Source organism: Moschus berezovskii, chromosome Y (genome assembly GCF_049115385.1).
Source record: "Moschus berezovskii isolate FMDL1 chromosome Y, NW_MosBer_1.0, whole genome shotgun sequence".
NCBI classification, from domain to species: Eukaryota; Metazoa; Chordata; class Mammalia; order Artiodactyla; family Moschidae; genus Moschus; species Moschus berezovskii.
Window position 1 is genome coordinate 10,247,050 of NC_142489.1, and position 18,321 is coordinate 10,265,370.

Here is an 18,321-nt window from a genome sequence, read left to right on the forward strand (position 1 = left end):
TCTGGAGAAATGTCTGTTTAGTTCTTTGGCCCATTTTTTGACTGGGTCACTTAGTTTTCTGGAATTAAGCTGCAGGAGCTGCTTGTATAATTTGGAGATTAATCCTTTATCAGTTGCTTCATTTGCTATTATTTTCTCCCATTCTGAAGGCTGTCTTTTCACCTTGCTTAGAGTTTCCTTTGCTGTGCAGAAGCTTTTGATTTTAATTAGGTCCCATTTGTTTATTTTTGCTTTTATTTCCAATATTCTGGGAGGTGGGTCGAGATGGGTCTCAATTCCTCTTCCCTCTAGAGCAGCGGTCCCTGACCTCCCTGGTAGTACCAGGGACCCGTTTCGTGGAAGACGAATTTTCCACGGCTAGGAGTGGGGGTGGGGGTGGATGGTTTTAGAGATGATTCAAGTGCATTCCTAGAGAAGGAAATGGCCACCCACTCCAGTCCTCTCGCCTGGAAAATCCCAGGGACCGAGGAGCCTGGTAGGCTACAGTCCATGGGGTCGCAAAGAGTCAGACACGACTGAGCGACTTCACTTTCACAAGTGGTGTTCCATGTATTGTGTGCTTTCTCTTATTTATTCCATCAGCTCCACCTCTGAGCATCAAGCATTAGATCCAAGGTTCGGGATCGCTGCTCTAGGGGATCTTAAGTTCTTACCTTACTTAATAACATATTCTTAAACTCCGACTTACTCTGGTCCGAGTACTACAAATGAACCATGTTTTACATACAATGGTTGCTTGGAGATACTCAATTGCAGTGATTTCTCTTACTTATACATAATACTACTACCTGTGTCCACATTACTAGTGGAACAGTTAGACCTGTTTTCTAATTACTGGTAAACTGATCAAGTAACCCAGAAGAAAGCAAAGAAAAAAGTGAAGCCCCAAGTGAAAGTCGCTCAGTCGTGTCCGACTCTTTGCGATCCCATGGACTATACAGTCCATGGGATTCTCCAGGCCAGGATACTGGAGTGGGTAGCCTTTCCCTTCTCCAGGGGATCTTCCTGTCCCAGGGATCGAATCCATGTCTCCCTCATTGCAGGAGGATTCTTTACCAGCGGAGCCACAGGGGAAGCCCAAGAATGCTGAAGTGGGTAGCCTCTCCCTTCTCCAGTGGATTTTCCCTACGCAGGAATCGAACCGGGGTCTCCTGCATTGCAGGCGGATTCTTTACCAACTGAGCCACCAGGGAAGCCCAGTGAAGCCCCAAAGTAAGAACCTTCAGGAAAGTGAAAGAAATAAAAGTAGCGAGAAAGGGAGATGAAACCAGTACCTGACTCTTATACTCCATACATAAAGGACTCTTGCAGGACAGACTGGCTAAACCACCTGGATCGTGCTTTGGTAAAGAGGAGCCCCATCGCCAATAAACTCACAATGAGCTGTTCAACCCCTGGAAGAGCAGAAGCATGCAAATGCAAAGAGCAGCGAGCCATCACCACACACGTACCAGAAGGGCTGAGGTGAGAAAAAGATGGATTCTCCACTTGGGGAGACTGTGGAGAACATCTAAGCTTCCTGGTGGGCGGGTGCATGGTCCAAGCACTGTGCAAGACTCTTTAAGGGCTCAACATCCTCTGACCTAAGAATCTCACCTCTGGGCGGGGGGGATGGAATCTGTATGCACATGTGTGACTCAGAAGGTGTGTTCACAGGATGTTCACAATGGCGCTGTTCTTTTCCATCTTTAAGATCATTGTTGCGGATCCTTTGAAAAGTATTGAATTTGCTACAACATCACTTCTGTTCTATGTTTCATTTTGCTCTTGGCCCCAAGGCATGTGTGATCCTAGCTTCCCGACCAGGGATGGAACCCACAACCCCCGTGCTGGAAGGTGATGTCTTGACCACTGGACCGCCAGGGAAGTCCTTCTCACCAGCCCATCACTGGGGCAGACCAAATCTCCAGCCACTGTTGACAAGAAACTTCACAGCTGGACGTGTGACAAACGGTACAGCAATATGCGTGAAAGAATCAGTGCTTCCTGCAGGAGACTGGGTGAGTGGCCCCCATGTACTGTTCACTGCAAGAAACCAGGTACAGATTGTTAAGATCCTATCTGGATAAACTCAAGTCCAGGTACAACACATGTTCACGGTCAGAAGTCAGGATCAGATCAGATCAGATCAGTCGCTCAGTCGTGTCCGACTCTCCGCGACCCCATGAATCACACAACGCCAGGCCTCCCTGTCCATCACCAACTCCCGGAGTACACTCAAACTCATGTCCACAGAGTCGGTGATGCCATCCAGCCATCTCATTCTCCGTTGTCCCCTTCTCCTCCCGCCCCCAACCATTCCCAGCATCAGAGTCTTTTCCAGTGAGTCAACTCGTCGCATGAGGTGGCCAAAGTATTGCAGTTTCAGCTTTAGCATCAGTCCCTCCAATGAACATCCAGGATTGATCTCCTTTAGAATGGACTGGTTGGATCTCCTTGCAGTATAAGGGACTCTCAAGAGTCTTCTCCAGCACCACAGTTCAAAAGCATCGCTTCTTCGGCAATCAGCCTTCTTCACAGTCCAACTCTCACATCCATACATGACCACGGGAAAAACCATTGCCTTGACTAGACGGACCTTGGTTGGCAAAGTAATGTCTCTGCTTTTTAATATACTATCTAGGTTGGTCATAACTTTCCTTCCAAGGAGCAAGCGTCTTTTAATTTCATGGCTGCAATCAGCATCTGCAGTGATTTTGGAGCCCAAAAAAATAAAGTCTGACACTCTTTCCACTGTTTTTCCATCTATTTCCCATGAAGTGATGGGACCAGATGCCATGATCTTTGTTTTCTGAATGTTGAGCTTCAAGCCAACCTTTTCACTCTCCTCTTTCACTTTCATCAAGAGGCTTTTGAGTTCCTCTTCACTTTCTGCCATAAGGGTAGTGTCATCTGCATATCTGAGGTGATTGATATTTCTCCCAGCAATCTTGATTCCAGCTTGTGCTTCTTCCAGCCCAGAGTTCCTCATGATGTACTCTGCATATAAGTTAAATAAGCAAGGTGACAATATACAACCTTGACGTACACCTTTTCCTATTTGGAACCAGTCTGTTGTTCCATGTCCAGTTCTAACAGTTGCTTCCTGACCTGCATACAGGTTTCTCAAGAGGCAGGTCAGGTGGTCTGGGATTCCCATCTCTTTCAGAATGTTCCACAGTTTATTGTGATCCACACAGTCAAAGGCTTTGGCATAGTCAATGAAGCAGAAATAGATGTTTTTCTGAAACTCTCTTGCTTTCTCCATGATCCAGCGGATGTTGGCAATTTGATCTCTGGTGCCTCTGCCTTTTCTAAAACCTGCTTGAACATCTGGGAGTTCACGGTTTACATACTGCTGAAGCCTGGCTTGGAGAATTTTGAGCATGACTTTACTAGCGTGTGAGATGAGTGCAATTGTGCGGTAGTTTGAGCATTCTTTGGCATTGCCTTTCTTTGGGATTGGAATGAAGACTGACCTCTTCCAGTCCTGTGGCCACTGCTGAGTTTTCCAAATCTGCTGGCATATTGAGTGCAGCACTTTCACAGCATCATCTTTCAAGACTTGAAATAGCTCAACTGGCATTCCATCACCACCACTAGCTTTGTTCGTAGTGATGCTTTCTAAGGCCCACTTGACTTCACATTCCAAGATGTCTGGCTCTAGGTCAATGATCACGTAATCGTGACTATCTTGGTCGTGAAGATCTTTTTTGTCCAGTTCTTCTGTGTATTCCTGCCACCTCTTCTTAATATCTTCTGCTTCTGTTAGGTCCATACCATTTCTGTCCTTTATTGAGCCCATCTTTGCCCCAACCAGTAACGCTGAAGAAGCCGAAGTTGAACGGTTCTATGAAGACCTACAAGACCTTTTAGAACTAACACCCAAAAAAGATGTCCTTTTCATTATAGGGGACTGGAATGCAAAAGTAGGAAGTCAAGAAACACCTGGAGTAACTGGCAAATTTGGCCTTGGAGTACGGAATGAAGCAGGGCAAAGGCTAATAGAGTTTTGTCAAGAGAACGCACTGGTCATAGCAAACACCCTCTTCCAACAACACAAGAGAAGACTCTACACATGGACATCACCAGATGGTCAACACCGAAATCAGATTGATTATATTCTTTGCAACCAAAGATGGAGAGGCTGTATACAGTTAGCGAAAACAAGACCAGGAGCTGACTGTGGCTCAGATCATGAACTCCTTATTGCCAAATTCAGACTGAAATAGAAGAAAGTAGGGAAAACCACTAGACCATTCAGATATGACCTCAATCAAATCCCTTATGATTATACAGTGGAAGTGAGAAATAGATTTAAGGGACTAGATCTGATTGATAGAGTGCCTGATGAACTCTGGATGGAGGTTCGTGACATTGTACAGGAGACAGGAACCAAGACCATCCGCATGGAAAAGAAATGCAAAACAGCAAAATGGCTGTCTGAGGAGGCCTTACAAATAGCTCTGAAAAGAAGAGAGGCGAAAAGCAAAGGAGAAAAGGAAAGATATAAGCATCTGAATGCAGAGTTCCAAAGAATAGCGAGGAGAGATAAGAAAGCCTTCCTCAGTGATCAATGCAAAGAAATAGAGAAAAACAACAGAATAGGAAAAACAAGAGACCTCTTCAAGAAAATTAGAGATTCCAAGGGAACATTTCATGCAAAGAAGTCAGGATACTGGTGGTTTACTCTTCCGTGCCTGAGATGTTTGCATCTCCTGTATGTTTACCTTTTCGTTAGAAGAGATGCTTACATGCTCAATAATAAAATGTGTTATTTTATTGATAGTAATGTCATATGGACATACAATGCTAATTTTAAATTGATAAGGATTCTAAAGGACATCAGTCCTGGGTATTCACTGGAAGGACTGATGCTAAAACTGAAACTCCAATACTTTGGCCACCTCATGAGAAGAGTTGAAAAGACTCTGATGCTGGGAGGGATTGGGGGCGGGAGGAGACAGGGATGACAGAGAATGAGATGGCTGGATGGCATCACCGACTCGATGGACATGAGTTTGAGTGAACTCCGGGAGTTGGTGATGGACAGGGAGGCCTGGCGTGCTGGGATTCATGGGGTCACAAATAGTCAGACACGACTGAGCGACTGAACTGAACTGAAGGACAGTCATCCTCCGATACCCACTGGAGGTTGCGGATCAGACCCCCACCTTGAATACCAGATTCCAAGGATGGATGCTGAAGTCCCACAGTGAGCCCTTGCTACCTGCGGGTTCTGCATCCTTGGGTTCAACCAGCTGCTGACCATCGACAAGAGTATGGGACCCATAGGCGGGTGAACCTGCAGATGCAGAACCCGCTGATGTGGACAGCTGACTGTGCAAGAGGTTAAATACATTCTATAATTTAATGTTAACTTAATATTAATCAATATTAATTTAAATGTTGCAATATGTATACATAATTTTTCTTTAGTAATATCGAATAAATTTAAATTAACATATGATAGTAATAAAATACTAAACCTTATTGGTAATGTTATTTTAGCTACAGAATGAATTTGAGCAGCTTGGAAGAAAATTCCAGAACAAGAGCCCCAGCACCAATATCCCAAATGGCACGTGAGTTGATCCACTGAGTAAAACAGCACCTCAGAAAAGTAAGAATTTTGAAAACTAATTCATGAAATAGTTTTGCCTAAAATAGATTTTGTGTCTTAAAATGCATAGAAGTGATAATATGTATGTCAGTTACCTCTAAAAGCAGTATTTCAGTAATGCAAAACAAATACTCTTAGAAAACAAAGCAAAGGAATGAAAGGAATTTATCTCTAAGATAAAAAGAAAACAGAATCTCTTCTAAGGATGAACGTTCACTGCAGTATTAACGATAAAACAGAAATTCTGAAGGCAACTAAATATTTGGCTACAAGTGCAATTACCACAACGCATAATATCCATCAAGGTAACCATTTCAAAATGTTATGAAAAATACTAAGAGCATATAAAATGCAAATAAATTATTTGAAAATGTGTTCATTTTACATATACACATACAGATAAAAATGGCTTCCCTGGTGGCTCAGCCTGCAATCCAGGAGACCTGGGTTTGATCATTGGGTGGGGAAGATCCCCTGGAGAAGGGAATGGCAACTCACTCCAGCCTTCTTGCCTGGAGAATCCCCATGGACAGAGGAGCCTGGTGGGCTCCAGTCCATGGGGTCGAAAAGAGTCAGACCCCACTGAGAGCCTGCACATACATATATACTAGCTGGGTGTGACATGAGAGGTATAGGAAACTTATGAAAGCAAATCCACCAAAATGCTACTCCTGTGAAACACTGGGAAGAGAAATGGCTTTTTTCCTGTCTTCCAAATCATTTGCGTTACGTACCTTTTTAATAAATAATTACTTTAGAACAGAGCTTTATAGTGCAAAGTAACGACTGTTTTGAGTGTTTGAACACAAGACCGGCTTTCTAGGAAAGAGGTGAAGACAGGTCAAGATCCCTGAAATGATGCAATGTCAACAGCAGATTTCAGAACGTGAGACACATTCCTGGGAACCAGGGGCAACCCATTCAAACGTCAGAACCGCAAGGCATTCGATAAAACAAGGCCGCGTGCACGCATTTTGTTCGGCTGTTTCCTTAATAGCGGTGGTGTGGCTTGATGGTGATGTTTCCACAAGCACCCCGACAGCTCAGAACTCTTCAATGCAAACAATAATCATAAAAGTCTTAGACGAAAGTGCAGGCAGAACATTCTCTGAAATAAATCACAGCAAGATCTTTTTGGATCCACCTCTTAAGAGTTATGAAAGTAAGATCAGAAAATAAACAAACGGGACCTAATTAAATGTGAGAGCTTCTGCACAGCGAAATAATAAAACAAAAAGACAACCCAGAAATGAGAGAAGAGATTTGCCTATGACTGATGCAGGCTTAATCTACAAAATACACAAGACGGCTTATACGCCGTGCGAGAGGGGTTCAAGATGGGGAACATATGGACACCCGGGGCAGATTCATGTCAAAGTATGGCAAAACCAATACAATAATGTAATTAGCCTCCAATTAAAATAAATAAATTTAAAAAAAATCAAAACAAAAAACCCAATCAAAAATCAGAAGACCTAAAAAGACATTTCTCCAAAGGAACATGAAAAGATGGCCAACGTTGCTAGTTACTGCAGAAACACAAATCAAAATTACAGTGAGTTACCACCTCCTACCAGTCAGAACGACTGTGATCAAAAAGTCTACAAACTGTAAATGCTGGACAGAGTGTGGGGAAAAGGAAACTCGCTTGCACTGTTGGTGGGAATGTAAAGCAGTGCAGCCCCTTCAGAGAACAGTCTGGAGGTTCCTAAGAAAACTAAAAACAGAGCTACCATATGACCCAGCAACCCCACTCCTGGACACATGCCTGGAGAAAACCATCATTTGAAAACGTACGTGCACCCCACTGCAGCACTATGTACCATAGTCAAGACATGGTAAATGTCCATCGACAGAGGAATCCATGTGGTCCATGTACACACAGAATACTACTCAGCTTCATCAAGAATGAAATAAATGCCAGGTGCAGTAACATGGGTAGGGCGGTAGAGATATCGGGGAAAGAAACAAGATATCACTTCTCTGTGGAATCCAAAAAAAATGATACCGATGAACTTATTTACAAAACAGAAATAGATTTACAGACTTAGAAAGCAAGTTGACAGTTACCAAAGGGGACTGGTAGGGGTGGGGGGCAATAGACTGGGAGACTGGGATGGACAGGTACACACTACTATATTTAAAATAATCAGCAGGGACTACTGTATACCACAGGGAGCTCTGCTCAATGTAATAACCTAAGGCTTCCCTCATAGCCCAGTCGGTCAAGAATCTGCCTGAAATACAGGAGACCCGGGTTCGATTCCTGTGGTTGGCAAGATCCCCTGGAGAAGGCAATGGCAACCCACTCCAGTACGCTTGCCTGGAGAATCCCATGGACAGAGGGAGCCTGGCGAGCTACAGTCCATGGGGTCACAAGGAGTTGGATACGACTTAGCAACTAAACCACTACCACCAACAACTGGAAAAAGAATCTGAAAAAGAATCAATCTGTGTATACGTACAGCTGACACCTGAAACTCACACAACGCTGAACATCAACTGTGCTCCAATATTAGAATAAAGCTCAAGGACAACAACGGCTAAGCAAGCATCTGCTCACCTTCCGTCTTCTTCCAGTAGACCTTGACTTGAAGCTGGTTGTCTTGGAAAAACGGAGCCCCGACTTCCAGGAGGCGAGCGGGCCGGCGTCTTTGAAGGGGAGGCTGCGTGTGCATCACACTCTTTCTACTCTTCCCGAGCTGTTCCTCTGTAAGAGTGCACAACATTCTGACTTACTGGTGAAAAAGCAACATGGAACCTGATGGTAATCCCAGTACCTCTGATTTCCCTCTGAGATCTTTTCATATTTAATGCCTGTATTTTTTAAAGTAAAACGTAATTCAGCCACACATTCCTTCCTGTCCAGGTTGACCACACTTCCCCCTTCATCAGAGGCTGTAATGCAGTCCTAAAAGTACGCCGTGTAGATTACACCGAATCCCCAAATTTAACTTGGTAAGAAACACACATTCACCAACCTTGATAAATGCTCTGATTTCAGTAATAAGTGGAAATAGTATTTCTCACAATACGTGAATTTTTTTTTGGCACTTGTGAAGGAAGTCAATGAAATAATATTAAAATAGCATTTCATGAAAACAATACACTGGGTGGGTTTTCGCTGAAGGACCAGCATGTTAGATTCCTCCGTCTTGAGAGAGACAGAGGAGAGTTCACATGGCTTAGTAGGAAAGACACCAACAATTCCTGGCCTCCAATCTCTCCTTTTGCAGCTCACTGACTTTTAGAAGTTGCACTTGTAGAAATGTCCTTTTCTGCTTTCAGAATTCCAAGTACTCCTATGAGATATAATATCTCAACCTGTATTGATGATAAACCAGTAAGCAATGTGAAAAAGTTCACTTAAAACTCAGCGTTTAGAAAACTAAGATCATGGCATCTGGTCCCATCACTTCACGGCAAATAGATGGGGAAATAATAAAAACAGTGGCTGACTTTATTTTGGGGGGCTCCGAAATCACTGCAGATGGTGACAGCAGCCATGAAATTAAAAGCCTCTTGCTCCTTGGAAGAAAAGCTATGACCAACCTAGACACCATATTAAAAAGCAGAGACATTCCTTTGCCAACAAAGGTGGGTCTAGTCAAGGCTACGTTTTTTTCAGCAGTCATGTATGGATGTGAGAGTTGGACTGTGAGGAAAGCTGATCGCCGAAGAATGGATGCTTTTGAACTGTGGTGTTGGAGAAGACTCTGGAGAGTCCCTTGGACTGCAGGGAGATCCAACCGGTCCATCCTAAAGGAAATCAATCCTGAATATTCATTGGAAGGACTGATGCTGAAGCTGAAGGTCCATTGGCCATCTGATGCAAAGAACTGACTCTTTTGAAAAGACCCTGATGCTGGGAAAGATGGAAGGCGGGAGAAGGGGACGACAGAGGATAAGATGGTTGGATGGCATCACTGACTCAATGGATGTGAGTTTGAGTAAGCTCCGGGAATTGGTGATGGACAGGGAAGCCTGGCGTGCTGCAGTCCATGGGGTCGCAAAGAGTCAGACATGACCGAGCGACTGAACTGACTGATCTTCAAAGGTAGTAATGCCTAAGCGTGAAATCTGATTTAGATATATGAAAAGAGACAGAAAGAAAGGATATAACTCAGGAACAGCCAGATGGCAGAGGGGTGTGGGATAGGGTGGGGAGAAGGGAGTGGGGCTTCCTGCTCCAGGAAGTCCCCCTCCCAGCACGCATTCACCAAGCCCAGAGCCCTCTGAATCCTGGTGTCCCGGGTTTACCGAGGCTTCATTACGCAGATGTGATGGATTAAATTATTAGCCACCCATGACTGAACTGCACCTCCAGCCGCTGTCTCTTCCTCAGAGGTGGTGGTAGGAAGTGGAGACAGAAAGTTCCAACCTTCCAGTCAGTAGTAGGTTCCTCTCACGCCCACCCTGTCCTTAGGTGCTGTCCAAAAAATCACCTCATTCATGTAAGAAAACACACCTTCATGACTCTCACTGCTTAAGGAATTCCAAGAGTTTCTGGAGCCGTGTGCCTGGAATGGGCCAACACCAATGTCATCTTTAAGTGACAACGTCACAGGCTGTGAGAAGCCTTACATCCCAGTCTGCAGACCCCAGCACAGCAAGCCTGGGGCCCAGAGAGTGGTGGCAGGGTCACAGGCAACCCACAAGACAGGGACCCAAACATGCCCCTTTCCGGATGCCACCGTGGGCTTACAGAATCCCACCACTTACACCTAAGGCATTTTAAAAAAAGAATTGAAAGTGTGATGGAAGATTACTCAGCCAGAAACAGGAATTAAACTCTGTGTTCTTCATAGACATGGAGGGACCTGGAGACTGTGATAGAGTGTGAAGGAAGTCAGAAAGACAAATACATTAATGCATGTACGTAGAATATAGCAAAATAGTGTAGATGAACATATTTACAAAGCAGAAATAGAGACACAGATGTACAGAACACACGCAAGGATACCAAGGGTGTTAAGAGTGGGGTGGGATGAGCTGGGAGATAGGAATTTACTTACATACACTAAACTAATGAGAACCTGACTCATTGGAAAAGACCCCGATGCTGGGAAAGACGGAAGGCGGGAGGAGAAGAGGACAACAGAGGATGAGATGGTTGGGGGGCATCACCCACTCATTGGGCATGCGTTTGAGCAAGCTCCAGGAGTTGGTGATGGACAGCGAGGCCTGGCGTGCTGCAGTCCATGGGGTCACAAATAATCGGACACGACTGAGCGACTGAACTGAACTGAATGAGTACCTACTGTATACCACAGGGAACTCTACTCAAGGCTCTGTAATGGTCTATATGAGAAGACATCGAAGAGAGGGGATACGTGTATACATATAACTGCCTGTGCTGTATAGCAGAAACTAACACCAACACTGTAAAATCAACTGTACTCCAATAAAAAGCTTTCTTAGAAGGTTTAAGGTTTTTCACAAATCTTAAATTTTTCACAAGCTCACTTCTGCCTCTAATTCCTTTAATAACCTGTCGTGTTAAGAATTCACTGGCAGATAACCAAGACAGTCTAGACGGTTGTTTAACCTCTCTGTGAATATTGTCCTACTTAAGCCTGTTATAGCCCATGGAAATGCTTAATTTTCACTACCGACATTAAAAAGTGCATATATCTCAGGATTGAATCTCTGCTGTTTTAGCAAATGACTCCAGCGTGAACAGGCATGGGCACGCCCCACCACAGAGGACACGCCCCACATCCTGGCCACGCCCCCACACAGGGACACGCCCCCACACAGAGGACATGCCTCCAGAGGACACGCCCCCACGCAAAGGCCATGCCCCCAGAGGACACGCCCCCACACAGAAGACATGCCTCCAGAGGACACGCCCCCACACAAAGGCCTTGCCCCAGAGGACACACCCCCCCACCCAGAGGACACACCCCCACATAGAGGACACACTCCCCACACAGGGGACATGCCCCCAGAGGACACGCCCACACACACAGGGGACACGCCCACACACGGGGCACGCCCACACACAGAGGACACACAGTCCAACCTCAGCCCTGGGGGTGGTCCCTCCCTCTGAGCGTGTCCTGCACTCTCAGCAGGAAACAAAAATGGAATAAAAGCCACTTCTCCACATTCTGCAACTGTATGAGGTCTGGTTTATGCTCTATTAAACTCCTGAAAGTTAAAGAAAATTGACTGACTAGGCCGTTTCTCCAGATGTTGAGAGTTAAGATGAACTTTATCCAGACTGGGAGCCTTTTCTCTCTGCCCCATTATTATTTTGCAGAGCTGGAATATTCTTCCAGCTCCATGAGGCAACTACATCAAGCACTCGGAAACCGTCACCCCCGGAAATGTTCCTCCTGCCTCCCAAGAGAGCAAGTTACGTTTCTATTAAAGACAGGATTATGTCTTTCCTTCAAGGGATCCTTGTACACAACTGTGTGAACACGCAGCCTTTGCTTTCATAGAAACATTTATCATTAAAACACCTTAAGTAGCCTGCAGACCTGGAAAAACAGCATTCAAAAAGTAATTTATATGCTGACATTTACAGCACTGCTTCCTATAAAATATAATTTCCCTTGCTTAAACTGGAAAGTTGTGATGATTCTTTACTTCTGGTTGGTTCATGATGAAAACTCATTGTGTTCCTGTCACAGGCATGCATTAGTGTTTATGGGATTATACATCACATTGGGTTACAAAGCGTGTCCTGACACACACTTAGCTGTGCCCTGCCTAATCCTGTGTTAAGACAGTCTCTGCTGGAGGCCACCCTGAAACCCAAGTAACATGTATTATGACAGGTACTTTGAGGTATCACTTTTTTTTTTTTTTATTGTTCTGATCTTTCTGACAGGAATCAGCTAATCCTAGAATAAAGTGGCCTTTAGTAGGTTATGTATCATATCTCTTTCTTGGTTAGGCAAAACGGTATGTGTATGCTCAGTCGTGTCCAACTCTTTGCAACCCCATGGACTGTAGCCAAAAGTTATGACCAACCCTAGACAGCAAATAAAAAAGTAGAGACATTACTTTGCCAACAAAGGTCCATCTAGTCAAAGCTGTGGTTTTTCCAATAGTCATGTATGGATGTCAGAGTTGGACTATAAAGAAAGCTGAGAGCTAAAGAATGGATGCTTTTGAACTGTGCTGTTTGAGGAGACTCTTGAGAGTCCCTTGGGCTGCAAGGAGATCCAACCAGTCCATCCTAAAGGAAATCAGTCCTGAGTGTTCATTGGAAGGACTGATGTTGAAGCTGAAACTCCAATACTTTGGTCACCTGATGCAAAGAGCTGACTCTTTTGAAAAGACCCTGATGCTGGGAAAGATTGAGGGTAGGAGGAGAAGGGGACAACAGAGGATGAAATGGTTGGATGGCATCATCAACTCAATGGACATGAGTTTGGGTGGACTCCGAGAGTTGGTGATGGACAGGGAGGCCTGGCGTGCTGTGGTTCATGGGGTCGCAAAGAGTCGGACACGACTGAGCGACTGAACTGAACAGAGCTGACAGTAGCCCACCAGGCTCCTCTGTCCATGGGATTCGCAGTTGTGGGCAGAGACGCAAATTTAATTACGGGACTCGTACGGCCCCTTCATGGATCACAGCCATATCAGCCTCTAAGGGGGAAGGAACGTTGTTTATTGGGAAAACTGGAAAGACATCAAAAGGCCAGCTTACTTTGCACAAGACAGAAATCCCCACCACCGGTAGAAGAAAAACTACTGTCTTAGGAGAATCAGACGTTTAAAGGATTTTGGTTTGAGGAGAAATCAGGGAGTAATAAGTTGAGGAAAAAGGAAAACATGAGATCTGGGCATAAGTGAGGAGAAGACTGGAATATGTGACAGTCTTGAGAGGAGAAGAAATCTGTGATACTTGTTTCTAGGTTAATGTTTTCTAGGGACTCTTCTGACATTCATTTATAAGACAGATATTGAAGAAGGGCTGGAAACCAATAATAATTAGATTAATTGTATCAGGAAGGTGGCAATGGCCTGAACAAGGCAAGATCTGGACAGGTACCCACGTTGCAGGTGACATTAGGAGACCAGAGGACTTTGATTCCTCATTAACTGGATTTCTGGAGAGAGATAAACCAAGGCCTCTCCTGACCTTAAGCTCAAACAAAAGGGCTGAGCGACAGGTGCTCTGAGGGGAAGGGGGATCAGGAGGGCCGTGGAGAGAAACGGGTGAAAGGATGAGATGATCGTGGTTTGAAGGACGTTCCATTTCAAGAACCTGGCAGCCATCCCAGCGGCGGTGCCAGGCAGGCAGCCAAACATACAGCTCTGGTTTCGGGGGGGTGGACTGTCAGGTTGGGGGGGCCCAGGGTGGCCTCAGCACATGGAAGGCAGGACACCCATGGGACTGATTCGCTCTCCAAGGGGGAAGAGTGCCTCCCCCTGCTTTGTTCCCCCCTACACACACTGGTTCTCTGCACACACAGTGCTTTGTTCAAGTGCTGCACACGTGCAGTGTGATGCCCGGTGCTCCGTGGAGCACCCATGCTGCAGGGCCCAGGACAGGCTGGCAGACTGAGTGCCTACCTCCACGTCAGTCTGTCTGCCTCCACCATCCCCCTGCAGCTCTGTGCTCCACGGGCTAGTCTCTCGGTTATCCTGGTCATGCGTTTACAGACTCCACACTTGGGCTCTCAGAAGGCCCACGTCAGATGTGTCTAGGGCTGGCAGTAATGTGTGCGTGAGTTTGTGTTAATACATGAAGATATAGTATTACATAGAATACATAGAAATACATAGTACATAGAGACTGTATAATGTACACATACTCGTAGTCTATATAGAATATATACTATATACTTTTTGCCATGTATATGACATATTTGTTTATAATCTAGTGCAGTCTATGATAGTAGAATATAGTAACTATTCCCATCGTTAGACACGGTTTGATGAATGAATTAAAGTGTGCAAGCCACTCAGTCGTGTCCGACTCTTTGTGACCCCATGGGCTATACAGTCCGTGGAATTCTCCAGGCCAGAATACTGGAGTGGGTAGCCGTTCCCTTCTCCGAGGGAACCTTCCCAACCCAGGGATCGAACCCAGGTCTCCCATACTGCAGGCGGACTCTTTACCAGCTGGGCCAGCAGGGAAGCCCAAGAATACTGGCTGAATGAATGTAGGATTGTATTTAAAGAAATTAATGAACGGTGGGTACGGCCACTGTGGAAAACAGAAGGAAAGCTCCTAAGAAAACTAAAACTAGAACTACTGTGTGATCCAGCTACCCCATTTCTGGGCCTGTATCCAGACAAAATTATAATCCACAAAGGTACACACACCTCTACGTTCACGGCAGTACTATTCACAACAGCCAACACATGTGAAACAATCCAAAGGCCCACCAACAGGAATGGATAAAGAAGGGGGTGGTACATATAGACAGTGGAATATTACTTAGCCATGAAAAAGAATGAAACGATGCCATTTGCAGTGATGCGGATGGACCTAGCGATTATCGTACTAAGCAGATTAAGTCTGACAGAGAACGATGAATACTGTGTGATATCGCTTGTGGAATCTGAAATGTGACACGAATGAACTTACCTATGAAGCAGAAACAGACTCACAGAGATTGAGAACAGACTGGTGATCACCAAGGGGCCTGGTGATGGGAAGAGATGGAGTGGGAGGTTGGGGTTCGCAGATGTGACCTTTAATATAGAGAATGGATAAGCAACAAGGTCCTACTGTGTATTGCAGGAAACTATATTCAATATCCTGTGATAAACCATCATGGCAAAGAATATACTTTATAAAATGTATATATACATAACTGAAATCACTTTGCTGTAACAGCAGAAAAGTGCCACAATGTTGTAAATCAACTACACTTCAATAAAAAAAAACTTCTTTAAAAAAGTCAGTGAAGTTACTAAATGTTCAGAAATGTTTCCATGAGAATTTTTACATAAAAGTTGTACTGTACCCAGACTTACACACAGAAATAGTGGACTTTTCAAATCCATCTCATCTCCCAAAGGACCCATTTCTGAAACAGGGAGGAAGCTCTGTTTCGAGAACTCTTGAAAAACATAGTTTCAAGTGGATCTGCTCCTTTGGACCCCGTTATCTTCCAGGTGGTACAAGATAATTAGGGCTTCCCAAGTGGCTCGGTCGGTGGTTAAAGCATCCGCCTGCCAATGCAGGAGACACAAGTTCCACCCCTGGGTCGGGAAGAGTCCCCTGGAGAAGGAAATGGCAACCCGCTCCAGTATTCTTGCCTGGAGAATCCCATGGACAGAGGAGTCCATGGGGATCACAGAGTTGGACATGACTCAGCATGCACACAAGCTCAAGGAAGATGGTTATGGACAATCCCTGTGTCTAACTCAGAGGAGCCAGCCTCAGTTCAGTTCAGTTCAGTCGCTCAGTCGTGTCTGACTCTTTGTGACCCCATGAACCGCAGCATGCCAGGCCTCCCTGTCCACCACCAACTCCCGGAGCCCACCCAAACTCATGTCTGTTGAGTCGGTGATGCCATCCAACCATCTCATCCTCTGTCGTCCCCTTCTCCTCCTGCCTTCAATCTTTCCCAGCATCGGGGTCTTTTCAAATGAGTCAGCTCTTTGCATCAGGTGGCCAAAGCATTGGAGTTTCAGCTTCAACCTACTCTTTCCTAAATTCTAGACGCTTGTCACACTGTCCTGGTCGGACCCAGGCACGGAGCCATGACGAAAGGCAGACCCCGTAAGCCTGGGGCAGAAACACTCGCGGAGATGCCTGTGGCCTCTCCCGGGCTGGCCTTCCATCAGCCCGGCCCGAGGAGCCTCCCTATAGCCCCACCCACCACTCCCCAGCTGTGAGCAAAAGCCAGAAACACCACGCCACCCAACATCTGGCTCAGAGACGAGGGTCTCATACGCCCCTCCTCTTGCTGTGCTAAGGTCATGGTCACAGCTGAGCTTGGTAACAATGGCGCCTAGGACATGGGTGTGGGGTGATGGGGTGACCTGGTCACTGCTCTCAGTGCAGTACTGGGTAGCCTTCTGCAGGAATTGTGACCACTGTGCGAAACCCACCGAAAACAAAGGCGTTGAAAGCCTCAAATGCATGTTGCATTCGAGGAAGGAACCAACAGTTTCTGAGAGTTAAGCTATAAGGATTGTCCTTGAAGACAAGTTCACACATGCGTGAGGACCCAACCGTGTGTGTGAACACAGGCTGGAATGAGACACCTTCTTAAGTTTCCACTATGACACCACAACTGTCTATGAGACAGATGAAAGTCGTACAGAAAACAACAAGGCAGGGCTTCCCTGGTGGCTCAGTGGTAAAGAATCTGCCTGCCAAAGCAGGAGACACGGGTGCGCTCCCCGGTCTGGGAACATTCCCAAGTGTCATGGAGGAGCTAAGCCCATGTATCACAGTTAGTGAGCCCGTGTGTCCTAGAGCCCAAGGACTGCAACGAGGAGCCATCTCAGTGAGAAGCCTGGGCACCATACTAGACAATAATCCCTGCTTGCCTCAACTAGTGAAAAGCCCTCACACAGCTACGAAGACCCAGCACAGACACATACAAAAAAAAAAATGTATAAAAAATAAGGACGCAATTGCATAAGGACCCCGAATCATGTCAATAACGGCATCTGCTAGGATGAGACACCTTTCCTTCCGAAGTTTCCATTAGAATAAGGACCTTGAATCATGTCAATATCAGCATCTGCTAGAATGAGACACCTTTTCTTCTGAGGTTTCTATTACAAGAAGGACCCTGAATCATGTCAATATTGACATCTGCTAGAATTAGACACCTTTCCTTCTGAAGTTTCCATTAGAATAAGGACCCTGAATCATGTCAATGTTAGCATCTGCTAGGATGAGACACCTTTCCTTCTAGAGTTTTCATTAGAAAAAGGACCCTGAATCATGTCAATATTAGCATCTGCTAGAATGAGACACCTTTCCTTACGAAGTTTCCATTAGAATAAGGACCCTGAATCATGTCAATATTAGCATCTGCTAGAATGAGACACCTTTCCTTACGAAGTTTACATTAGAATAAGGACCCCGAATCATGTCAATATTGACATCTGCTAGAATGAGACACCTTTCCTTCCGAAGTTTCCATTAGAATAAGGATCCTGAATCATGTCAATATCAGATGCGAGGATGAGACACCTTTTCTTCTGAAGTTTCCATTAGAATAAGGACCCCGAATCATGTCAATATTAGCATCTGCTAGGATGAGACACCTTTCCTTCCGAAGTTTCCATTAGAATAAGGACCCCGAATCATGTCAATATTAGCATCTGCTAGGATGAGACACCTTTCCTTCTAGAGTTTTCATTAGAATAAGGACCCCAAATCATGTCAATATTAGCATCTGCTAAGATGAGACACCTTTCCTTCCGAAGTTTCCATTAGAATAAGGATCCTGAATCATGTCAATATCAGATGCGAGGATGAGACACCTTTTCTTCTGAAGTTTCCATTAGAATAAGGACCCCAAATCATGTCAATATCAGCATCAGCTAGAATGAGACACCTTTTGTTCCAAAGTTTCCATTAGAATAAGGACACTGAATCATGTCAATATCAGCATCTGCTAGGATGAGACACCTTTCCTTCTAGAGTTTTCATTAGAAAAAGGACCCTGAATCATGTCAATATCAGCATCTGCTAGGATGAGACACCTTTTCTTCTGAAGTTTCTATTGCAAGAAGGACCCCGAATCATGTCAATATCAGCATCTGCTAGAATGAGACAC

General features: G+C 45.2%; 1 protein-coding gene across 1 annotated transcript in view; it reads right to left on the minus strand.

Annotated features, from left to right (window-relative positions):
• Positions 1-18,321, minus strand: part of LOC129564342 (anosmin-1) — a 225,944-nt gene that overhangs the window by 16,544 nt on the left and 191,079 nt on the right. Inside the window, exon 9 of the mRNA XM_055438256.2 lies at positions 8,166-8,312. Coding sequence (XP_055294231.2) covers positions 8,166-8,312 — 147 coding nt within the window. The remainder of the gene's footprint in view (positions 1-8,165; positions 8,313-18,321) is intronic.